The 26,798-nt window shown below is 37.4% G+C and overlaps 2 protein-coding genes across 3 annotated transcripts in view; both read right to left on the bottom strand.

Moving 5' to 3' along the window:
• Positions 1 to 908, bottom strand: part of LOC129257363 (uncharacterized) — a 73,224-nt gene extending 72,316 nt beyond the window's left edge. The window contains exon 1 of the mRNA XM_064096919.1: positions 669 to 908. Within this exon, the coding sequence (XP_063952989.1) occupies positions 669 to 894 (226 nt within the window). The 5' untranslated portion in view covers positions 895 to 908. The remainder of the gene's footprint in view (positions 1 to 668) is intronic.
• Positions 909 to 17,679: 16,771 nt separating this feature from the next.
• Positions 17,680 to 26,798, bottom strand: part of LOC129257365 (inter-alpha-trypsin inhibitor heavy chain H3-like) — a 31,956-nt gene continuing 22,837 nt past the window's right edge. Inside the window, exons 13-15 of one of the 2 annotated variants that reach the window (XM_064096918.1) lie at positions 21,481 to 21,888; positions 20,709 to 21,027; positions 19,100 to 19,994 (exon numbers count right to left, since the gene is read on the bottom strand). In XM_064096918.1, the coding sequence (XP_063952988.1) occupies positions 20,744 to 21,027; positions 21,481 to 21,888 (692 nt within the window). In that variant the 3' untranslated portion in view covers positions 19,100 to 19,994; positions 20,709 to 20,743. Of the gene's footprint in view, positions 21,028 to 21,480; positions 21,889 to 26,798 lie in introns of both variants that reach the window. The other variant, XM_054895670.2, reaches the window with a different exon arrangement.

Raw genomic sequence — 26,798 nt, 5'->3', positions numbered from 1 at the left:
TGTACATCTCGGGAAAATATCTCTCACTCGGTCGATCGACATGCATCGCAATCGAGAGAGAGAGGGGGGCAAAAAAGTGGACTTTCTGATTTTTTTTAATACACAGAAAACAGGATACGTCGGAAATACGGAAATAAGACAGATAGCAGGGAAAAAGCCGGAATTCCGTATAAAGACGGAAGAGTGGCATCCCTGCACATACAACTTCTAAGATTGACCTTGTAACCCCAAAATCTAATCAGATCATCCTCCTTCACAAATGCATACATGAGCAAATTTTGTCATTGATCCCTCCAGTGGTTCTTTGGTTATTATGTTAATAATGAAGAATCACGTGACCTTTGACCCCATACATCCATATCTAATCATATAATTTTCACTCCCATTTGCCTACCTGAGCCCAGTTTAACATGAAAAAAATAATGCCTCCAGCAACCATTTGGGGAAGGTGGAGGCATAAAACTAGGTTGTTTTTTTGTTTTTCAACATAGATTTGAAAAAGCAAGAAATGATGCAATTTAATAAAGGGCAATTGATTTCTAAATACTAATGCACTTATCTCTGTCTAAAAATGCGGTTTGCCTCTTATCATTTGTATGAAATGATAGATAGAGGCAAACAGAATTGTTAGACTGAAGTAAGGGGGGAAAGCCTTCAATAATCCATACCATCAACCAATTCTGTAAGTTTCTTGCTATGCTCATAGCTATTCTTCAGCTGGAATCCATCTTGAATTAGGTGAAAGAGAGAGGAGTTCCTTATTTGATTCTCACAGCTCAGGAGACTGTCATTTGAAGGTATAGAAGCATGCAATTGGTCCATTGTGCCTCCACTCAAGCCTTCTTCGTCAAAGTTAGTGTCTTCCATCTCTTCTTCCAAAGTTTCAGACTCCATGTCATAACGATGTCATATCTGCAAATAAATGGATATGAAAGTAGATGGTATATGTATAAAATGAAATTTTCTCAATGATTTTATTTTTTGATATTGCACATCCAAAAGGTCTTAAAATTAACATTTGCGAGTTCATTGCAATCAGGCAATGTGAAAACAAATCTATTATAATCATAAATACAAAGTAAACACCTTGCTAAGGAGTAGTAAATGCATCTGTGAGCCAAAATAATGACTTGAACAGTTAATATCACCTAAGCCTCATTAAGACAGGTCTGTATGGCTGATTAATAGTTTTATAATTGCAACCAGGCATGGCAAACTCACAAAAAGTTGTCGATATGAATTTTCAGGTAAATACCTCTACTACTCAGTATGAGTATGAGGCTGCTAACCCTCATCACAAAAAGGATGTTCACTACCATAGAAATTTACTTTTTAGAAAAAAGTGGTTACAGTTGACAAGTCTATTGGAGTGCAATGACCCTAATGCTATTGTTCAAATATGACAAAAGGAGGATTATAAATTACAATTCAATCACATTCTCCTAGAAGGGGTCACCAAATTAGCTCCAAAGTTTTCAAACTAATTACGCATATCCTGTTCAAGATTACAATTTTACAAAGAAGTAATGATACAAGCTATACATGTATAGAGCTTCCACAGTTTTCAGTTAATTGGACTTCAAAGTAAGGGGAATACCTTGGCTTTAAGGGAGATAAACAAATTGCAATAATAAGATTATAAAATGAAATTATGGGTCTTATTAAAGCTGACAAAATGGCATTTTGGGTTTGTTTTAATAAATCAATTTTTTTACAGTGCATAGAAAAAAAAACACTTTTTAAATACTAAAAATAAGAATTTGTTATGACACACTGCAATTTTTTGTGGGTTTTGCCATGCCTGATTATAATGGAATATTATTTTGCATAATGACCACATTTACCATTGTGGTAATTTTACCATCCTTAATTTTTATTAGTTGTTGAGCACCATTACCATGTACACATGATCTGGGGGTGTTTCACAAAGATTAAAGTATGGCTTAGAGTCGCACTTAAATGTCTAGTTGCACGCGGTATAAAAGGCATGACAGCATTGGTCAAATCATGCCAAGAGGATGCGCACTACTGCATATTGATCAATAAGATTGCGCGTGGCATATCATGGACGCGTCGGCATTTAAGTGCGACCTAAGTCATACTTAAATCTTTGTGAAATACCCCCCAGTACTGGTAACTGAGAGTGAGATTGTCATTGACAATATCTAGCTTTTGGTAATATATAGGGGAGACCGGGGTTAGTTGGAACATGGGGTAAGTTGAAACATTGTAATTTTCTTTAACGTCTTTAAATAAATTTCTGCAATACTGCCCTCAAGTTATTGTCATTATCAACGGCCATCCACCATATTACAGACAACACATGTGCAACAAGCCTGGTGAAGTTAGAAACAAATTTTTGTTTTTTGACCTTCTGAGTAAATTTTTTCTCGTTCAGAAATGTTTGATTATCTCAGAGAAGTTTACAGATCAAGTTGGCCAGTTTAGGGGTATAATAGACACTTATACCAAGCTACAAAAGGAGGTTATTAATATGCCATGGTGAAGTCCCTTTTTTGTGCTGTAAGCTTATAAAAGTCAAATGAGCCTCCGGGGTTAGTTGGAACAAAATTGAAGGGGCTAGTTGGAACATGTTCCAACTTACCCCAAACATAATTATGAATGAAAATATTGGATATGAGAAAAAAAACCAAAGTATTTCACACTCTTCTGAACATGTATTGTATACCATGCTTGTTTTGTTTATCAGTTAGGTCTGAGTGTGCATTTAAGGCCTATTGTAGGCACCTAATGCAATGTTAACCCTTATCAAAAGGGGGGGGGGTCAATTTGAGCCCCCCTCAAGAAATTTTGTCACTTCGCCGTCGCACGAATTTTTTTTATTACACTGCTAGCTGACTTTTTACTTTCAAGTCTTGCGCATCATTTGAGACCAAATTTGTGATGCCTGTATTTCAAAATTATGCAACAAAAATTACGCAACAAATTGTATGTGCATGTTCGGACCCAAAATTGTTCAAAAAGGTGATTCCATGTACAAGGTCAATGCAAATTGCGTTTTTCAACCAAAAGTCATAAATGTATGATTATTTTTTACTTTTGCTGGTTCAAATAGATTAATTTTATGCTATTTATGATCGCAAAAGACTCCTGACAAAGTCCATTGGAAAAAACAAAGTTCGAAAAAACAAAAAATACATAAGAAATTATATTTTTTGCATTTTTTGGTGGATATTTGTTATAAATGTGAAAATTGATACTCTCACCAAAAATTCTACTAGCTTAATAAATAGAGTTTAAGGCAAAAACATACAAAAAAAACAAATTTCTGGAAAATTTTATATGCTTATTTGCATAATTAATTATGAAAAAAATAAAAACAATCAATTTTTGTCTCATAAATTTGATGCAGAAGTACATGAAATTGCTGATAGTACACTTAATTGCATGTAAACTCAAACGCACCCAAATATGCGGAATTCTACTACACAGTCTGCTTGCGTGAGTGGCTGTATAATAGAAAACATAAAGTTCAACGAATCCACACTTTAATATTTTGAACTTGAATAAGATAAAGCAAATAGGCTAAAACCATGTAATATTACAGTTTTAAGTAGTTTTAGTATAATTCTTAATTGACCATGCAGTGTTCCAACTTACCCCATACCATGTTCCAACTTACCCCGATATGGGGGTAAGTTGGAACGTTTGCGATAGTCTTGTTCAAGGTGGATTTTTTCAGTAACCATAATAGAGTTAAAAATTTTATGGGGTACATTTGAAGCCCTGAGATATATGCTTCAAGCTGATATATTTATTGTTTCTCGAATAAAATCTATTTGGATTTTACAGCCATTTTTGTCAAAAATGTTCCAACTAACCCCGGTCTCCCCTACTCCTATTGTGCCCAAAATAGCATTCATTGAGATCTTTCATTCTCAAAGAGCTTTATCCTGTACTATGGATTCTTGACAAGACATGGTCAAGTTAAACCATCCCAGTGACACAGCAGATCAGAGGGTCTGTCATAAAGATTCAAAGCCTACTTTAAGTTTAGGTGATAAGTGCATGTCACTATTCTAATTCATTACTAGATTATATGAATTTGTATACCCTTAAACAGTTGTGAATGCCATGTGGAGGATATGAAATAAAATGTATTTCGTTGGATATACTTTGCGAAGTTACACCAAATGTATTTTGATAGGGTGCCGACTATAGAAAACCAGTTCGATAGCATGGAATTTGCTGATAATTCAGAATATGATCTTTTTATGTACCATTAGCTTTCTGATATCCAATTGCTGAATGTGCTTGAGAACTGTGAAGTGCTTAAAGGGGCTTTTTTTTCTTGGTACATGTACTTTTAATTTCTACATTTCTTACAATTCCTGAGATTTGTTCATTCCCAAAAAAATTACCAGATAAGGATTTCCCAGAAATCTGGAAATTTCCTTCAAGGTGGAAACACTGACACTCTGTCCACTCAGAGCAGCAGAACGAATGTATTGAAAATGCCCGTCAAATGACAAAGAAAGCTGGGAGGTCTTTGTCGAAACTTGGTAAACCAGATAAGCAGTTTCGGAGCTGATGAAAACCTGCAGGTATGTCACTGTCCAGAATCCAGGACGAAACTGCTGTTTAGATTCACCAATTTTCAACAAAGTCAAGACTCCTTGGTTGCTCATTGTCATGAAGGGCATTGGACAATAGGCCTACTCTTTCTATGATCTTGAAAGTGTTCTGTGTGACGGTTGCAAAAACTCCCTGTTAGTGAATAGGACCAAATAACATTTCAATTAATGCATCCCCACATTTGGTCAGATCTAAATTAGAATGTAAAATCTGTTTGATGGTGTTTTTAATTATGTGAAGCCAGACTGTAGTTGAGTGCAACATATCCCCTATGAAATAGACTGACTATTCTGTCTAGTCAGATCTTGAAAGGGATTATTGAACATGGACCTTCTTAAGTCCTGGCAAAATATACTGTGAAATATAGTCTATGATGGTCAACCATTGCATTAGTGTGAGTGGGCCAAATCATGGTTTTGGGAACCACTTGTTAATTTGTACTAAGGTTTTTTATTGTCAGATCTTATTTCAACAGAATTATTAAAACACTATTGTTATCAGGCAGTTTATAACTGAAAAAAATAATATTAAGTAATAATTACATAACATTTATAAGTTGCTTACTACGAGTGTTTCTAAGCGCACTGTGCTCTGTTTATGGTTTATACTTGGGATTAAAAGAAAAGAAAGAAAAAAATGTGGAAGGGGAAAATGTAACAGCCCCGGGGGGGGGGGGGGGCACTCAACCAAAAAAGTAGTGGGTATGTGCCGCGGGCAAGACAAAAAACGGGGGCCTTGGAGCGGAATTATTGTAAAAAAGAGGGTCCTCGGAACGGGCTTCGGAACTACAAATGTTTGTGAAAACGGGGGTCCTTGGAACGGGTCCCTGCGTGTGAGTGCGTATGCATACCTATGGAACGTGCATGCAGCTAGCCCAGCGGCACGGGCGCCAGGTGCGCTAGCGCAGAGGCGATGGTCGGACAGCGCTCTGCGGCCGCTTTTCACCAAAATTGCGGCTCATTGTAGCAGAACAATGCGACCGGAACGGCGTAAAGGAAAATATGCGAAGCCTTGGAGCGGATTTATTTCTTCTTTTTCTCGATAAGAAGAAAATGCTATGCTTTGGAGCGGCTTTCTTAGTTCTTTTTCTCAATAAGACAAAAAATGATATGCCTTGGAACGGAAATTTGAGTGTAAAAATGGGGGTCCCCTCCGCGGCACATACCCAGTATGCATTATATACTGAGTGCCCCCCCCCCCCCGGGTCACAGCTAATGCAACTAATACTAATAATCAAAACTGGTGCATTAGACATAACGAGCAGGATTAAAATGTTGTGCTGTCAACAGATGACAGCACAGCAAAACATTAGAGCTAGTTTGACCTGACGCCAACCACATACGAGCAATTGACAGCAGATCATTCTCATATTCTAGGCATAGATCTACCACCACTCCACAGAAATCCTACGGGGGGGGGGCGTAGTCAAATGTATTGTTGTACACATGCACCAAACAAGTTTTTCTCTGTGTGCAAAATAACCCCAAAACAATTTTTTCGCGGGCTTCATTTATCATGAATCTGGAAGAACCCGAACACTTTTCAGAAACGAGGAAAAAGCCCTAGGGGAAAAGGCTTGGGGGAAAAAACATACCCTAAACATGTTTGGCTAGTCTTAAAAAAAAAAGCTTTGGGAAAAAAAACCTTAAATACGTTTGACCCTGTGATTGACCATTGACCATTCTTTCAAAACCACCTTTTTTTTTTTTATCAGTGTTTTTGATACCCCTAACGAGTGCATGTGTGGCCCGCGTCCAAAACTGAAAAAAACAGTGATGTGTAACTCGAGACCGGACTCGGGTCCGAGTTTGCCGGACTCGTCTCGGACTCGAAGGTTTATGACTCGGTCTCGGGGCCCGTGACTCGGCAACGAGTCCGGGTTATTTTGGCGCTAATGCACGCAGTTTCCTAGACAGGAATAACCATCGTTTCTGGGGATTTATTTAACAATTTCTGAAATTTTACAATCATCCCCATTCACCGACGAAAGTAGGCCTACGTTAGTGCGAGCACGCATGTGTAATCATTTCGCCCAATTCGGGCCAACCGCATAGCCAGGATTTCATTTTGGAGGGGCCGGTAAATGCACGCGAAGCGTGCCAACACTTACAGAGCGCGCGAAGCGCGCTCCCTAGGGGGTGGGTGCATGGAGGTGGAGTTTCCCCCTCCCGCGCGAAGCTTTTGGTGTTTAATAAATTAAAATGAAAAGGAGTCGTCTCTCTTGTCTCTAGTACCTATATCAGCTCCAATTCAGTTGACTATATTGTGATTTTGAACCTTGTTTTCAAAAGTGATTGTGAACGCACAAAAAGGAATACAATGGAGGAAATTAAAAGCATAATAATCCCGCGCGAAGCGTGGATGCTAAAATGTTTTATCAATTTTTTTGCCATGAAAAGAGTCCCGAGAAAAGGGTATTCTCAAAGATATAGTGAATACTTCCCTTCGAAAGATCAGATTTGATTACAAACCATTTAGCGACAGTGCATATCTTTAACTCGCAAAACAGAGGAGAAGTGTATATGCCGGGAGGAAGATATTCCTCCCCGCGCAGAGCAATAAAACTCTGAAATTTTAAAGGGCGGACGTTTCATCAAATGCATGCAGATATCTCTAATACCCCATCGGCTCTAATTCAATTGATTTTCTAATATTATTGACCTCATTACAAGGAAAATAGTGCGCAAAAAGTTGAAACTTCTGTGATTTATTGAAATTATATAAAAAAGGATGCCTAATTTCTTTGACTTATCCTGAAGCGCTTCATTTTGAATTATAAAGAAACCTAATTGTCTTTCAAAATTTCAAACTGAGGGCGCAAAACAGGACAGGAGATGAATGTGCAGGGAAATGACATGAAGATTAATAGAATTTGATGAAAAAATATTGTACTTTTTTATTTAATATGACACAAATTTTATACATTCCTCTTTTTAAATTAGGAACCTGTTTGCCCCAAAATTATGGTTGTTTAGTAATGAGCTGAAAAGCGGGAGAAGTTGACTTTATGGGGTTGACGGCAGAAATTGATATAAAGATTTTACCCGCCCGGAGCCGACCCGACCAGAAGTTGCGCGATCAATAAAAAAAAAAGATAACTTCATATACTTTGGCCTAACCTTACTCTAATTCCATGCCCTAATGTATACATTTGAACTTTAACTGGCAAGAAACACATATAGCTGAGGTTGAAAAACAGGGTTAGAGAAAGGGTGGGGGAAACAATGGAGAACTTCAATATTGTCAATTTGTCATTTAACCGCGCACAGCGCGGAAGCAAAATTCATATATAAATTTAGAGCAAGAGTGAAGGAGTTTCTCTTTTGAGAAAAATAATAAAGAATAAAAAGAAAAATAACCCGACAAAGCTACCTTTCTTCCCTTTCCTCCCTTCCCTTTTCCTTTTCTCCTCTCTTTTTTCCCTTCTTTTTTTCTTTTTGGGGACGTTTTTTTTGGGGGGGCGACTGCCCCCACCGCCCACCCTGGCTACGCGCCTGATTCGGGCCTATAGTGTTTTGTTTAGATTTTTTTTTTTTTTTAGGTCTAAATGACATATTATCTTGAACGATGGTCCACTATTTTTGTTAGATTATGTACATGGTTATATACCCCCATATACATAGCCTTAGGTGTGGGGGTGTCCCCCAAATTTGTACTTTTCAGGTCAATTATTGCTTTCATCCCCCCACTGCTTGGACCGGATTTACGCCAGTGTGTAGGCCTGTTCAAGTAAGGGAGTAGTCTGGTGTATCTAAATTTAAGTTGGAAAACTCAGTCAAATAATCTTTCCTGTGCATTTTGTAGGTCCGTCATTGAAACACCTAGTCCTAGTATTTGTGTAAGGTCTTCTGTGAACCTTTATCAGTCGAACCCATGTGAAATATATGAAAACCAGTTTTCAGGAAAAAAAAATCAAGTACTTTCTTAATAAACTACAAAATCAACAACATAATTTTGTCTCACAATTTGTTTTTGAAATATTTAATTTGAAAGTACTGATATTTTGAATGCAAAACATGTTTCTGATTGATTATGTAATACATTTGCACATGTGTCGGACTCAGACATACATGTAAGTTACTCGGACTCGGACATGCCAGACTCGGTCTCAAAAGGCATGACTCGGACTCGGTCTTGGACTCACACACATCAATGGAAAAGAACACCCCTTTAAACGCTTCTATTTGGTCATGCATGTGTACAGCAATATCTTTGACTGGCCCCCCGGGAATCCTATATCCGCATCACTCCAATTTTCCACCCTATTGGATTGGCTGGCACGTACATACGCTCAGCTGTAGCTGCGCTGACGGCGATCGAGTGATCAAAGAAGAACCTGGCTGATCCTGAACTGTTTTACATAAAAATTCGCTATTTTCCAGCATATTTTTCGGAAAGGTGGTAAGCTGAGTGTATCTAATATAAATTTATTTTTAGAGTCTATCATTTCTTCCATTTTCCCGTCAAAAAGCAAAATTTAGGAGTAATCGAGGAGGGTGCAAAATCGCATCCTTTTCTCCATTGACGCTATTAAGTTAAGGCGTCAGTGGGGCTTTCAGCACTACGAGCCCAATGGCCGTCATCCTTTTGTGTAACGTTAGGACAAACTTTGAATGACAAATTTTGAAAAACTCCTCCGAAACAGTGGAATTATCACTTTTTTATCAGTCTAGTCAGTCACATAAAATGCCCCAAATTCATTATTTCCCACCATTTTGAATCAGATTTTTCAATGAATATTTAAGTGTGTGCTGTGTAGGATGGTGGGTCGGGTGTCCGGACACTTTATATTTTTGAAGCCTTCTTTTTTGTCTTTAGATATATGATAAAATGAACGATTCCTAATCAATTTTTTTATACAGAGGCTGCAGTTAATCTCTAAATGCAGAGAAAACCCACAACTGGACAGTGTTTGGAATTTTTGAGTTACATTCACTTTAATTTCATAAAATTCCGGAAATTTAAAGGGGAATCCAGCCTTGGCCATAAAATGATGTGTTGGGACGGAGAAAAATAAATTAAACAGAATGGTGAAAGTTTGAAAGAAATCGGACAAGCAATAAGAAAGTTATAGCTGCTTTAAAATAGAGATCACTAATACTATGTAGATTTCAAATTGGCAACTAGGTAAGTAAATTATGACAAGGGGCAAGGACAACTTTCCCATAGGCCATGTACTTTATTATCAGGGATTTGTGGTTTTCTCCTAAGTATACCCATTCCCCTGGGACAGTAATCTAAATATAACCCAGGTAGTATATTGTTTTATGTCCTCATGGAAGAAAAATATAATTTGAAATAAAACTTTTGGGAAAAATGACATTTTAGCCATAATATGTATTGGAGTACATGGAAGAGTAGTCCTTGCCTTACATCACTATGACATCCCATATGCGGCCAATTTGAAGTCTCCATGGGTATAGTGATTACCAATATTTACAACTTTTAAAAATTCTTGCTGTTTGTCCAATATTGTTCAAACTTTTACCTATCAACTTGTCTGATTTTTCTTTTCCTTACAAAAACAAGTTTTTATTTGGGTTGGATTCCCCTTTAATTTCAGAAATTGAGGAACAGGAAATACTATTTTTTGCATGATAAATCGAGTGCGTAGCTTTAGGACCCCTTCTACATCGGGCGGCAAAATTAAGAGGTGTCCGGAAAACACGGCAGGATTTTCGTATTTGTGGGTTCTGTGACATTTTCTTCTTGGTTTATGATCTTTAGAATGTTTGCCACAAATTAATGAAGATGATTTGTTCAAATATTAAAATTGGCAGTTTTTAACTTTTCATTATTTGTAAACAAAGTGCATAGCTTTAGCCTTTAGTTAGGTCCCCCCGTCATAGTTAGGCTGAGTGCATAGCCATAGGCATATAGTGAGACTACCACATATCGCCCACCTCTTTTGAAACCGACCACCTTGCGCGCGTTAAAATTATTGCGTATTACAAACGATACGCACGGGAGAGTAGGCGCAGTGTCCATAGAAACGGTAAGAATCGATTTTACGAGAAAAAAAGAAGCAACAAAAAGTAAACATTTAGTAGAATTAATAAAAATTGTATTGACCAGACCCAAACCCCGCTGAAAAACCAAGAAATCCGATAGGAAACGGCTTTAGAACAAATATCCGTCGTCAATCGTCGAATCATGTGCCGGAGCTCGCAGTGGAAGTAGTGAGACGATCATTTAGCATGTTGACATCATAGAACTGATTTGGAAGAATAAAAATATTTCGCCACCGCGACAAGAATCGGCCGTAAACTTAGTGTATCGGTTTCAAAAGACGGGTGCAATGAGCAAATGTAAAATCGTCGTATTCGTTGCTCGTCGATATATACGCGTATTGAATCGGAGTCGCCGAGCGAAACATGGGAATCTGATCTGATCTGCTCAATTTTCTGCACAAATGAGACGAAAACTTGGTGAAATTGATGAATATTTTCGCAGATACGATGCTTAGAAGATTAGGTGGTCGATAAGGGGTAGGCTAGTTCCAACCAGACCGGGTAGGCCGCCTAAGCCTAGATCTGATCTAACGACGTTACATGTAGATTCCCCACGTCAAGGCAGGGTGGCCTGTGGTTGCAGTGAACAAATACTCCCACTCCCAGAGTCCCACTCAGTTTCAGGTCAACTTTATCTTTAAAAAAAGTCGAACTCAAACTTTCTCTTCAGTTCAGACTTGAGTCGACTCTCACTCAGTCTCATCCATCAATTAATTAGCTAACGACAACGTTACTTCATAAAATTGCTCTTTTCTTACCACATTTTCATAAATAATACACCGGTATCGTAAATCAATTAGCTTGAGCCTCTGCTTCAACTTTTCAAGTGACGTGTAACATTATTAGGCATAAATTAATCCTATCGCTGCGTCATCAGGGAAGATCTGTCCAACTGAAAAAACTTTACCGATGTAGCGAGGTGCTTCTAGCTTGCCGGCCGGCCAGACCAGGCGCGGTCCGGTCACGAAGCTCTGAACGAAAGCCGCTGCTCATCGTCATTGCCTGGAAACGGAACGCACAAGATCGTATTATACAAATAATGCATGCAGCCGAGTGCGTTAGTGGAAATGCAGAGCACGCGAGGTTTCTTTAGATAGGAGTCGCACTGTGCACGAGCCGCTTGCGGCGAGTGCCCAGTGTGCTCCATCTGAAGAAACCGAGCTTTCTCTGCATTTACTTTTACGCACGACAGAGCAAGTGCATTATTTGTTTTATAAAATAGCAACACAGAAACAATTTTTAAAAAGTTACAGTACAGTTTTGTTGGACTTTACCGCACTGGTTTGCTCGAGCGTGCAATGTCAATTTTCGTTGCACACCTTTTGCACTACCGTGCAGTGCACAAAAAAAGTTGGATGTCATGTGACGCGTATTGACCAATCGCGATGCTTGAAATAATACAGCTATTTTATAAAAAGTATTAGTCTATGATCTCTACGTACAAGGCTATACGGTAGCTCTGGCGCCATCTCAAGTCAAATCGGCAAACAGTTCTCTACTGTTTATCGAATATCAAAGGGTAGATATTTTTTCAAAGAAAGGCATTATTTCCATTATCAATTATTATATTAATCCCTGTAAAAAGATTGAACTAGAAGAATTAAACTTCATGATTAGAAATGTGCCAGGGAAGCTTATTATTTTAGGTGACTTTAATAGCCACAATCCTCTATGGGGGAGCAGCAAGCTTGATTCCAACGGAAGAACTGTTGAATCGTTCATGGAGGTTAATGATAGCATTACTCATTAATGACGGATCACCAACAAGACTAGACCCGCACTTTGGTTCTTATTCCATGTTGGATTTATCTATAGTCTCCAAGGAACTAGCTTGTAGTATGGAGTGGCAAGTATTGACCAATAACTTTGGCAGCGACCACAATGCAATCGTGATCAAATTAATACAGATAAATAACGTAAATATTAAAGAAAACGCAGATATAGGTTTTAGATGGAGTTTTAGAAACGTAAACATGGAAGAGTATAGAAAAGCAATTAAAAATGAATTACTTAATCTAAATTACAAGAGACATTACTCGGCATGTAATTTGGATATTCAAGGACGATATGATATAATAGTTAAGGTAATCTTGAATGCTTCGAAGAGGTGTATTCGTCGAGTGCGAATAGGAGGAAAAAACAGAGGTAAAATAACTCCCTGGTGGAACGAAGCATGTCAAAAAGCGGTGGCGGAGAGAAATCATATTAAAAACAGATTACGAAGATATTATGATAGAAATGATGTTCAACTATACTTGAAAAAGAAAGCATTTGCTCAGAAGGTGCAACGGCGAGCACGATATGACTATTGGTCTAAATACTGCGGTAAAATGAATAGATTTACAGATATCGGAAAAGTATGGAAACAAGTAAAAGGAATGAGAGATAGCGCAATGAACACTCATATTTTCCACAATTTAATCGTCGACGGCAATATCATTAGTGAATCTAAAGATAAGGCTGATGCGGTCGCCCGTTTTTTCAAGTCTATTGACAGATCTTTTTATAATAATGATCATGATGATGGTGAAAATGAAGATAATTTATGTAAGGAAATGTCGAATGATGACTGCATTAATGACGATTTTAACATGAATGAAATGAAGAATGTTTTACAAGATTTGAAAAACTCGGCGCCAGGTAAGGATGATATTCATGCGATTATGTTAAAAAACTTACCCCAAATAGCGCTTGATGTCATATTAGATCTGTACAACGACATATGGAAAACTTCACATTTCCCTTGTCAGTGGTATGAAGTTGTTCAAATACCTATTTTGAAACCTGGAAAGGATCCTAGTTTAGTGTCGTCCTATAGACCTATTTCTTTATTATCAACCCTGTTTAAAGTCATGGAGAAAATGATTAAAAACCGTCTGAATTGGTTTTTAGATAATAAGAAGACGTTAAACCCACTTCAATCAGGATTCCGCAAATATCGTAGCGTCAAATATCATTTAGTCAGGATTGAAACAGATGTTCATTTAGCATTGAAGGAGAAAAAATATACCGTGGCAGTTTTTCTAGACCTGGAAAAGGCGTATGATTCGTTATGGAAAGGAGGTCTCTTGAAAAAATTGTCAATGTTAGATATTAGTGGAAAATTATTTTTCTTTATTAGAGCTTTCTTAAGAAAAATATATTGTAACGTGAACGTTAGCAATAGTATGTCAGAAAAAGTATGTATTAGAGCACGGAATCCCGCAAGGGAGCTCATTAAGTCCTGTCCTTTTTACATTGATGTTAAATGACTTAAAGATTAAAGAAAGTGGAGTAAAATTATCATGTTATGCAGATGATATCGCGATTTGGTTTACTAGCTCAAACTTAGATCTGGTTCGCCAAAAGCTGCAAGAAGCCCTCCATGAAATCGAAATCTGGTGCTGGAGATGGAAATTAAATATCTCTCACACAAAATCTGTAGTTTTAGTTTTTACCAATAAACAAAAGAAAGATATTACTTTAAAAATAAATGGGCATGTTTTGCCTCATTGTGAGCAGTTCAAATTTCTTGGTATGTGGTTAGACTCGAAACTAACTTGGTCTAGCCACATTAATGCGATTATTGATAAATGTAAGAAAATATTAAATTTATTACGTTGCATTTCGGGTACGTCCTGGGGGAATAGGTATGAAATTTTGATGATGATATACAAAGGTCTTATTTTATCTGTTTTAGACTATGGAAGTGAAATGTATGATTCTGCCTGTACATCTCTTAAGAAAAAGCTTGACTCTATACAATATAGAGCTTTGAAAATCATTACAGGAACGATATACAATGTATCATTAGAGTCTCTACAAGTTTTGACTGGTGAATTACCGTTGTATCTTCGGAGAAAACTGTTTAATGATAAATTTAGATATTATTTGTTGTTTAGCACTTTATGCCATCCAAGTAGAGAAATTTTCATTGAACATATGAACAGACACGAATGGAAGGAAGGGGAAAGACCTTTCAAACTTCGAGCCTGTAGTGATGAGGTACTTGTAGAGAAGCAAGACAACTTATTAACAAGAATCCCGGAATGGCGTTTGTCCCGCCCTCCTTTGTCGTTTTGTGCTCATCGTATAATTAGAAAAAAAGATATGCTAACGGCTGAGATGAAAGCTATCGTTCTAGAAAGAATTGGAATTGTGTGGAATGGTTATTTACATATATATACTGATGGATCCAAACAGGAACATTTTAGAATGGGGGCAGCATATTATGTTCCTCAATATAAAATAAAAAAGTATTTCAGGTTATCCAATGTAAGTATCATGAGAGCGGAACTCCTGGCCATTTTAATGGCACTTGAGTGGTTAGACTCCTTTGATAAACCATGTTCAGTTGTGATTTTTTGCGACTCTTTGTCAGCACTGAATGTGATTGATTCATATTTCATTAAATGCTCCATTGTTAATGAAATTGTATTTAAAATTCATAAACTCAGTTTGAAAGATATCTGTATTAATATTGAATGGATTCCCACACATTGTGATGTTAACGGCAATGAGATCGTCGATAAAGCTGCCAAGAAAGGAGCCGCGAAAAAATTTGTAGACATCGTTTTACCAAACACTATAAATGAACTCACATATTTATGCTCACGCATGACATTTTATAAAAGTGTCTGGCAAGCAGATTGGAATGCGTCTAGAAATGGTAGATTTTTATATGCTATTCATGATAATGTTTTTAAGCAGGCATATAGAAAAGGTTTTTCTCGGAAAGAGGAATGCCTCCTTCATCAAATCACAGTAGGTAAGTGCAAATTAAACTATTATATGTTTCAAATTAAACAGCACTCTTCCGGCCTCTGTGAGGTGTGCAAAGAATTTGAGACTATTGAACATTATGTTTTATTTTGTTCAAAATATGTAAAGGAGAGACGCATTATGTTTAATAAACTTAAGATGAATGACCCGAATCTTAAACAATTGTTAATTAATCCCGATTATACACGGGAACTACTATGTTTTATATATGCCACTAACCGTTTTTACAGTTAGGTGTGTGTCCTTATTTTAAGAAATTCTATAAATATATAACTAGTAGACGATTGGTTAGCTGCATGGTGTGCCCTTTTTCACGAACAATCATTTAGCACGCGCGATATTTAATTTGTCTATTTGTATTGAAGTGTTATTCCTCGAAGATGTTTAATCTTGTAGGACCTACTAATATAATAGGTGGATGGGTGACTAATCTATATTAATATGTCATATAATCGTCACCAATGGTTTAACGTCGTATGGATCGCCTTTGCCGACGACGTCCTACTTACGAAAGTGACTGGCGCGTATAATCTGGAGAGATTGAAGAGCGCCATCATATTCAACAACAACAACAACAACAACAACTCTACCAACTTCGTCGATGGTATAGGGGAGTGGGATCGGAGGGAGTGGATATAAGTGAGCAGATTATTGTCAGGGGCCACTGACTGGTTTTTTTTATAGATCGAGTGAAAGTAAAAAAAAAGGGCACTCCAGGGGAGGCTGAATAACCTGATTAAGGGGAATATACTTCGTCTAATCAGTGTTTTGCAAACGAAAATTGAAATCTTATTTACTGAGTAACTATGGAAGTGATTTGTAAAGCCTATTTTTCGTGTGTTATTATTTTTATCAGTTAATGCTAAATTATCAATACGTTTCACCCCCCCCCCTTTCCCGGGCCTGGCTGGTCTCTGTCCTCATGTCCCCTTTTTTGTCCCTTTTGTACATAAATGTGTCCCTCTTCTCTCCCCGCCTCTCTCTTTACTTATCATATTATATTATATTGCCATTTCTGTGTTGTTTATCCAATGTTCTTTGAATTCGTAATGAGGAACCTTAATTTACAAGCATTGCTTCACTTAGGTCTCCTCGTCTTCCTTTAAAAGTATTTCTTTTCTGTCTTAAGCTGTACAATGTATTTAAAAACAATGTTTTCTGCATACTCTGTTTTATGTATACCTGTATGTTTTATCATGTACTCTGCTGATTGTTTCATACACACTTGTATGTTTGTCATGTATTCAAACTCAAAGTTGGAAGACAAATAAAATGAACTTATGAACTTACTTATGATTCATAAAAATTAATTTAGTGGTGTTAGTAGACCAACACCAACATGGCCAGTGTGCCAAAGTAGGATATAGCCTACATTGAAAATGAAACAAAATGGTAAAGGACCCAATGGCAATTAGATCAAAAGTTTAGATGACGAATTGAATTTTAGTGGGAGTAGACCAGAGTAGACCAAGTGGTGAATTACATTTTTAATACTCATTTTCACAGCGTAATGAACCAAATATTTTCAAGGGGTACATCACAGATGCTTTCTAAAAAATTGTGTGAGCGAAGTGAGCTAGCAGTAATTTTTTACCTTTCTAAAAGAAAATCGAATTTCTTGATTGATTTTCATAGATATTCAGAAAATAGTATGAAATTTACAAATTAAGCTTTACCACCCCCCCCCCTTTATCGTGAATACTTAACATGCTAAAGGGTGTTCATTGTCCTGCATGGGGAGGGGCCATTCAGAGACCGAGTGTTTAGTAAGTTTGGCTACCTACAGTCCAGGCCAAAAGTTTGGGGCCACCCTCGAATTTAAAAGAAAATCATGCCACACTGCATTCTGCATTCATTCAAATGTATTGATACTGAATTGGCTATGGCAGTTCCATCACATCACACAATCATTTTTCCTAACCGGTTTTGATTGTACTTCTGTCAAACCCCAGTCGGTTTTCATTATAATATTCGAATCTGACTATTATAGTCCAAATTTGAATATATTACTAGAAAATTAGCACTAGTAGTGCAATCACCATACACGCACCGTACTGCTTAATTAGTACTCCATTTTTTACAGTGTAATTTAATAGTGAAAGTGTAATATAATATTATGGCCTAAAGTGATTTTGATATGCTCTAAAATGCGATTTGCCCATGTCAATTTCTTTAAAAGTCCCTACCGTGGGAGGGGGATACCCCCTCTCACACCCTCTTCTCGCCGGGACTCAGACACCAATCACCCCCATCATCATGAGATATCGACACGCATTTATTAAAATAATATTCGAGATAATGAGACTATATATAGCTGTACGCCTTCAAGTTTTATTTACAAGCCTTCGGCTTTATATTTCAATTATCACAAACAATACCATAAAAACACAATATCTTCAGTAGTTGAGCATGATTACATAGTACAATCCTTCCACGCGTTGCATATTATGTGGGTTTTTCTTAAAAAGAAAGTTATTTCAACATCCTATTTGTCACCGTGACAAGGACAACTCTATTTCATTTTTGGAATAATGACGGTGTCTTTTCCTCTTTTTTCGGAATAACTTATTTTTAGAATTATCAAACCTTCGGTTTCGAACCTATGAACCTTCGAAATAACGAAGCTCCAAAATATAAAAACCTTTGGAAAAAGATCGTCAAAATACACACAGAAAACTGCATATTCGGACTAGATTAAATTCATTAATACTTCTTGGATGGTATGGCATTATGTTCGCTTTTATTTACATTCTATGCATGAAAACGGTGCAAATATACTGCACTTACACTACAAATAACCCCACATCATAATACAGTACACCAAAAGGAGGTAGGGGATTTAGAAGAGAGGGAGAGAGGACGGAATGAATAGGACAGGTCATTCGGGTGCAGGTCCAGGGAGGAAGATTAGCGTGAAATTAACGGGACGATGCTGGATCATATACCATTTCGAGATAAGTCATCTCGAAAGCAAGGGCGGAATCTCTCCCCAAAGGTAAAAAGAAAGGTTATCACCCAAAAAGTAAGGTAATTTCGTCTAAAATACATACAGTGGGGGGACATTGATATTGTGTCCCCCGGGTGTGTCCCCCTACTATTTTGGGTAGGGGGACGCGTCCGCCCCCTGGGATTTCCGCCCATGCTTGAAAGTCATTAAGCAGGCATTCAGACAATATAAAGAATGACAGAAAGTAACTTCATAAAGCCCCAGTCACATATAGACCCCGGACCACCCCGGACCGTCCCGGATCTGATCCGGGGTGGTCCGGGGAGAGATCCGTGTTGGCGCCTTGGGCATCCTTGGAGGTCCGGGGTGGTCCGTGTTGGTCCTTGAACGTCCGGGAGGCCAACACGGCAGTTTTTGACTGTCAAAAACATCCGGCGTCATCCGTGGACTGCCGGGTTGGCAAAGCCATCCGGGATGGTCCGTGTAGCTGCCGTGTAGGTCCGTGAGGCTGCCGTGTAGGTCCGTGTAGCTGCCGTGTAGGTCCGTGTGGCTGCCTGGAGTATCCTTGGCAGTCCGTGTTCTTTTTCCCCATCAAATATTTACAACGCTATTTACTTTATGAACTTTTCAGTAGTTAAACAGTTGGCACAAACATGCTTAATTTATTTATGATTAAATGGATAATTGAATAATTCAGGATACTTTCTTACGCTGTGGAGATTGGCCCCAACCTAATATTTGTAAACTTAGTGCATGTATTAATAGTTCTTTTTCTCTTTTTTTTCTCTAATATTTACCCCCAACTTTGTCTGTTATTATTATTTCACATTTCATTTTTTTATATGTTATATGTATTTGTTATGTACCTGTTACATCGAAATTGTACATTAAGTTTCATACTACTGCCCTGCATCGACAGTTATGCGTCATGATCTGGGCCTATTTTAATTCTTATTATGTTTTCTATTGACTTTGTAAATTTCTTTCCTTTATTCTGATTTCAATAAAGTGATATCAAATCAAATCAAAATAAAATTTGTCATTCAAGATTTAAAGTACTCAACAACTACTGTTAAAACAGTAAACTGTGTTGTATTAAAAAAAAACAGCGTTCTTACTGATTAAGGAAGTTTTGAGTTTTGATTTTTTTTTTTAAAACAACATAATATAATGTTGCGACAAGGATGAGAAAAAATAAAAAAATAAAATAAATATCAGCTCATTATTATGAGCAGATTTTCATTTGACGTGCTGGTCAATATAGCTTCCGTGTTGGTCCTTGAGCTGACGTGTTGGTCCGTGAAGCTGACGTGTTGGTCCGTGTATGTAGCTGACGTGTTCGTCCGTGTTGCTGACGTGTAAGTCCGTGTTGCTGACGTGTTGGTCCGTGTTGGTCCTTGTAGCTGACGTGTTGGTCCGTGTTGCTGACGTGTTGGTCCGTGTAGCTGACGTGTTGGTCCGTGTTGCTGACGTGTAGGTCCGTGTTGCTGACGTGTTGGTCCGTGTTGACGACGTGCTCTGCCGGCATGGTCCGTGTAGATCCGTGTGAAGATGCCGTGTAGATACCGTGTTTACAGTCATCAACGCTCAATCCGGGGCAAAACGATCCCGGACCTCCCCGGATCATGCCGGCATTGCCGTGTTGATCCGTGAGAATCCGTGTCTATATGTGACTGGGGCTTAATGAAGTAAATGGTAAAGTGAAAGGCTGGATAAATCACTCTGCTTTGGAAGTATAAGAAATCTTTTTTTTCTCCTAGATAATAAGACAAATTTAGTAAAAGGCTTCATCAAAACGATCTACTGATATTTGAATATATACTCAATGATATCTTTCTTTCAATGGAGATTAGGGAGTATCATATCGTTATTGATGCTTACAGTACTCATCGCAATCATTAACAATGGTAACATATTGATTATGTAAAATTTATGTTTCATTTGAACACGAGTGGTGGTATCAATAATTACCCAAACAAATCTCAAATCTATAAGACCAGCCATAAGATAATTAACACATTGTACAGTGTTTCTAAAATTATGGAAGCGGTTAAAGAGTCCTTCATGTGCTTTCACATGAGTGGTTGTATTGGAACTGCTGTGGGCCTATATTCTTGCATTGATCATGCAACATTTTCCCATAACAAAATTAATGCTCAAAACCAATGTATTTCGCGCGTAGGATAAGCCATCTTCCAATCACTTGATTAGGTTCCACTCCACCGATAGTACATCATTAGGCCTTCATTGGCAAGACAGTATTCAAGAAGTAATTTGTTGGGGTATATTTTTTACCTATATATCACTCCTACAAAATTATTGTACAAATTATTTTGAATATACTGCCGTATGTACGTAAACAATTTTCATTAATGCCATTAATGTCTGAGTACCATTGGAAGTAGATATCGTCTTGTTGAGTGAGCTCTCATTTGCCATGTTTGTCCACATGAGTGAGCAGTGATGGTAGCTTGTAGTCTGTGTAGTCTCCTTCAATCAGACCCTTTGCATTATCAGCAGCATGCCAACATTCCTTATAATCTCGAATAAGAGGTATGCGACGGTTAATGAGCTTCACGGGAACATGTCGGTCGTCAATAAAGAGAGTTGCGCTTTGACTGGGTGAGGCCAATGGCAGAGGTACACCCGACATGTCAACAGTTGTGGTGACTGAACTAGACACAAGGACCTCCTTCTTCCGGTAAAATTGACCTGAGAATGTAAGATAATTGAGATTTTAATAATCTATGAGGAGTAAATCATGATTTTTAGAGCATTGATTATGCTATTTGGTTTAGAACGACGTTATATTTTGAAATCGGTATAAATAATTCATAAAACAGAAAGTAGGCTATAAGGGAACCCTGCATTGGGAATGCCACATGCTTCTAATGGTCAGTTAAAAATGTTATGCAGATAAATTTTTTTTTTTCGGACAGATAGTTCCTGAACACAATTATAAATGATGCATTTTGATATTGTACAAACCTCCGTATTCAAAGTTGCAATTGCAAAAATTGTCTTCTGATTTGGATTAATCTAAAAGGAGGCCTGTTCTACGTAGCCGATCTTACAAAATAGTGTCATTTTGGGGTCATTATCATATAACATATGAATTCACAATTATCCCACTGCTCGGCTGTATACAGACTATTTAAAACTCACCAATCAGTCCATGGACATCTTTAGAAAGGCCCTTTCCATTTTCCACGTAGAACCCAAGGTGATCAACGCGGTGAGAACGGTTGGCAGCTCTTTCTCTCTCATACTGGAAGATATTTCCGTGTCTTACGCGATGTGCCATGATCACCACCACGACATCGTCACCATGGTTGATCACTACTCTATGTTTATTCCTGATATGGACGTCAAAGTCACCCACGCGCATTGAGAGGTCGTCATCCCAGTCGAGTTTGAATGCCTTGCTGTTGACTTCAATGTAGGTAGGCGTCAGAACGAGGTACCGGTCGGTCCCGAAAAGGACGCCGATTTTGCCGAAATACGTCCTGTTCTTCCCTTGATCGGGAATGCCATCGTTTTCCACAGGGATGACATACGCAGATACTTGCAGATCTGCAGTTGACGAAATCAAATTTTTCAAATGAAACTGCTTAAGTATCTAAGTAAGGTATAAATTTGTTTAATCTTAATGATTCGTTTGGATCGTTTTTCCTTCCTAAGTACTAACACAACATACCTTCTTGGTATAAGGCTGAAATCCTTTATCGCATCAGTTACAGCTTTAACTACGGAACGTCTCAATTTTTTTTTAATTCTTAGTAATATTAATTTGGTTCATTCACATCAAACCATACATAAATATTGCAATAAGTGTATCAAGTCAATCGATTAACCGTTGATTTACAAATACGAACACAATTTATACGATAGATGCACTGCAATCAACATAAAAACACGATAGTTCGTTGGTATTTTACAAAGATTATTTGTTTTACATTTAACTTGTACTAAATAATTCTACGTTACATATCACTGCATAAATACGTTTTGTTTGTTAAATCATTTTGTTGTCTGTTTTTAAAAGGTGAACATCCTGTAAATTTACGAATTTTCTTTGTAAAATTATTAGTATTTCTAACAGTGTAGGAAATATTTTTAATGGGAATATGTTGTTCAAAATACGAGGACCTTTTTTGTTTGTTTGTTTTTTGCTTTTCAAATTTGACGCGGAATTAATTGACCTTCATTTTTGTACTGAATTTTTGACCGCTTATCAAATTTCCGAGGGGAAATGTGCCCCCCTTCTTTTAGAAAATCCTTGATCCGCCCCTGATGAAAACTGATTCTACTTTTTATATTCAAAACAGAAAAATTGTCTTTAATCAAAGATTTGTTTCAGGAAAGAAATATGTAAATACACTACAACGGTAAATCGGTTTGTTTGTCCGTTTTACTGTTTTTATATATTTTACCTTTTAGTTTTTGCTTTGACAAAATAACAAACTGAATTGGAATTCTGTTTTCATATTTTTTTCATTTTTGCTTTCACGAAACAGAAAATTTAACAAGTCTTCTGACTTCCCTTTTCCGTTTAAAAATCAGAAAAACGTATATCTAACATTATCTCGTTTATTTCTTCTTCATCATCTCTAGCACCCTTTCGCTGATTCTTCCTCTTGGTAGTAAGTCTATAGTCCAGGATAGAAGGGGTCGAACCTTGTTTTTTTTAATAGATATACAATGTTTTTTTATGGTTTCTTGTCAATTCGAGGGTGCTGATTCCAAATCTGAATCATGCCACTCGTGTAACCTTGAGCCTTTCTGAAAATTTGCAATATCCAATACTGCCGCCAAAATATGCAAATTACCCATGGAAATCATAAAATTGCCCACACAATGGCGATAAAGTACATGCAGTTCAGGGACCTGGGAAGCGGGGGTGCTGGGGGTGCTGAAGCACCCCCAGAAATTATCCTAGGGGTGCTGCGTGTATTATTTTCCATAGGCAGCACCCCCACGAAATCAGGTTCCCCCTGTATTTTTTAAATATGTTATAATGTACATAATTATCACCAGGGGCCGCGGAACCGGGGGGGGGGGGCTGGGGGGGCTTCAGCCCCCCCCCCCCCACTTTTTTCCAAAACCGTGTACAAAAACGTAAAAATGACCATATGATTGTGATTTTTAGCATGGTCAGCCCCCCCACTTTTGGCTCAGCCCCCCCCCCCCACTTTGAAAACCGTTCCGCGGCCCCTGATCACATCCGACAATCGCAAATCATTTCCATAGTCTTTCACATATTCCAATAACATTCCTCCTATAACGCGACTCATTCAAACTCCAGCGGGGCAGCACTCCGATACAGACGTGGTCGCGCGCAATACGTGGTAACCATAAACACTCTTCGATAGCAGCTAGGGAGGGACATGGGTGTGGTTGGACTTAAACTTCCAGATTTTATGTCGAATCAAGTGTGCGCGCGCCCGACCGCCCGTGTTTTGTACACAAAAATTACAAGTCAAACAATAGAAATCAAATTTCACAGTCTTTTTCGCCCTGCCCCATGCCCCTGGTGGCTGGGAAGCGGGGGTGCTGGGGGTGAAGCACCCCCAAAATTTGGGGGTGCTGCGTGTGTTATTTTCCATTAGCAGCGAACCTCCTGGAAATCTAGTGGTAGGTATGATAAATGACAGAAATGTAATGAAAATGAACGACGTTTTGTAGAATATACCCCCCCCCCCTTTAGAATTTTTCGACATATTACTTGAAATAGTGTTTAAATTCACCCTCTATCAGATCGGAATATCAAATATTTTCTGCTCGCGCTTCGCGCTCGCATTATTAATTTTTTATAATAAAAAATGTGTTTAGAATGCCCAGATACTAGTTCTAAATCTTAACACGCGCACGCATGTTTATTCAGATATGCAGCTTGATTCGGGGGGGGGGTACTCCGGGCTGAAAATATTTATATCAAATACATTTTATCAAAATAAATAAATTTTATCAAAATCTGATAACTATTAGTTGAATTATTTAATTCTAAAGTTTGGCAATATTTTATGAAAATGGTGATATGCATGTCGTCATGAATATTTAATAGGTGGACTGATGCTGTCACATCCCCATTATCCTGTTTCTTGTATTACTACATGGAATCAAAATTGTTTCATTTTTTTCATACCAGAGTGAATGGTATGTCTCCCTTATAATGAAATAAGTTGCAGCAAAGAATATCTAATGGACTAAATCAGTTGTCAATTCAACTGTTTTTGGTTCTTGAAAGGAAAATATTGAATAAACCTAATTTTACATAATGAAATACAATAGAACAAGTGGGGATATGACATCATCATTTTGCTCATTGAATATTAATGAAGACATGTCTAAAACTGTTTCACTGGAATAATACTAATCTTTGAAATGCAATAACTGTGAGATTCCTTGTCTGATTTTGATCAAATCTTTATTATTATGTTCGTCTGAGGTTTCTTTATCTGTTCAAACCATTTTACATTCAGTGTGGAGTTTCAGATCAGAATATCAAAAATTTTCTGCTCGCGCTTCGCGCTCACATTATTTTTTTTTAATTTAAGAATATATCCAATTACCCATCATTTTCTTGATTTACAAAACATGAATAGAATGTCCCGTTTTCAGGTCTGAAATCTCAATTTTGTTTCCGCTCGCGCTTTGCGCTCGCATCAATTGTATAGTTATATACCTCCTGTTCATGATTAGAAAAGTTCAAAGATGTCTCGTTTTTAGGTTTGAAATCTCATCTTTATTTCCGCTCGCGCTTCGCGCTCGCAGCAATTGTGTAGTTTTATACCTATCCTCATCATGATTAGAAAAGTGCTTAGAATCTCTCGGGTTTTTTTTGGTCTGAAATCTAAATTTTGTTTCCGCTCGCGCTTTGCGCTCGCATCAATTGTATAGTTATATACCTATCCTGTACATAATTACAAAACGTGCTTAGAATGTCCAGTATTTAGGTCGGAATGTCAAATTTTTCAGCTCGCGCTTCGCGCTCGCATTATTTGATTGTTGATATATGTATCGTCTTCATGGGTAACTGCAAACAGTCCTTATAACACGTCCCTTTCGATCAGACCAGAGCGTATATAAAAATATCTGCTCGCGCAGATCGCGCTCACAATTATTATTTGTTACATACACATCTTGGACCACAAACATTGCTCAAAATGTTCGATTTTCAGGACAAAATACATGAAATTTCCACAAAAAATAGCTCGCGCTTCGCGCTCGAATTATCTAATTATATATTCATGTTTTTTTACAAGAAGAAAGCTAAGAAGTGACTGTCATAAAAAAGTGTCATATATATGTATATATATATATATGTGTGTGTGTGTGTGAGGGTGTATGTGTGTAATTATGGAAAACTCAATGGTGTCTGTCCCCCCACTTTTGAGGAGAGATTTCAGCACCCCCACTGAAAAAATCGTTCCCAGGTCCCTGATGCAGTTGTGCTGCTGGAGTGAAATACTCTCTGAAAAAAAAAATTTGAAAAAGAATATTCATTTTCTTGATATTCCAAATGGCCGCCATAGACCCCTGTACAATATGAATGGAGGAAAAAAAATTCACAAAAGTGAGCACTAAAATACAAATCATTATGATCTATGAGTGAAGTAATATCTGAAAACATGATCGCTAACGATATATATCATTTCTTACGTCATGTTTGTGATAAATACTGTATTTTGATATTCAAAATGGCCTCCAAAAACCCTAATACTATTATGTACAATGTGAATGGGAACAGATAATTTTTACAGAATTTGGATTTGCTTGAATAAATGGTGTTGCATGTACATGTATGAGTGAAACATCTAAAATATGATTTCTAACGAAATAGACAATATCTTATGCTAGTTAGGTGATAAATGCTATATTTTAACATTCGAAATAGCTGCAATATGCCCTTTTGTGGAAATCCTTTTTTCCCAGTCAAAATTTACATAATACGATAAGGGCCTATGGCGACCATTTTCAATTTCAAAATGCAGCATTCATTACCTTTATCATGTTTATAGCATAAGATAATTTATGATGTATTTCGTTAGAAATCCTGGGTTTAGACAATACTTTACACCTACATCAAAATTAAGCAATTTCTATAAGTCAAACAAAGCCAAATTCTGTCAAAATTATCGGTCCCCATGCAGTTACAATGTACATCATACTTTGGGGGCCTATGGCAGCAATTTTGAATTTCAAAGTAAGGCATTTGTGACCTTCTCGACCAATATGTGATGTATTTAGTTAGAAATCATGTTCAAGACAATATTTTACTTATACATCACAGTTACGTGCATTTTTGGTTCTTATAATTGTGAAAATTAGCTTCCCTATACACAAGTTACATAATTTAATTAGGGCTTGTAGCGGCCATTTTGAAAGTCAAAATACAGTATTTATCAACTACATGGGAGAGGAAATGCTAGATTTCCTAAAAATCACGTTTTCAAACAATATTTTACTCATACAACATAATC

This window comes from Lytechinus pictus, chromosome 3 (assembly GCF_037042905.1).
Source record: "Lytechinus pictus isolate F3 Inbred chromosome 3, Lp3.0, whole genome shotgun sequence".
NCBI classification, from domain to species: Eukaryota; Metazoa; Echinodermata; class Echinoidea; order Temnopleuroida; family Toxopneustidae; genus Lytechinus; species Lytechinus pictus.
Note: the sequence above shows the minus strand (reverse complement) of the source record. Positions and strands in the feature narration are given on the sequence as shown.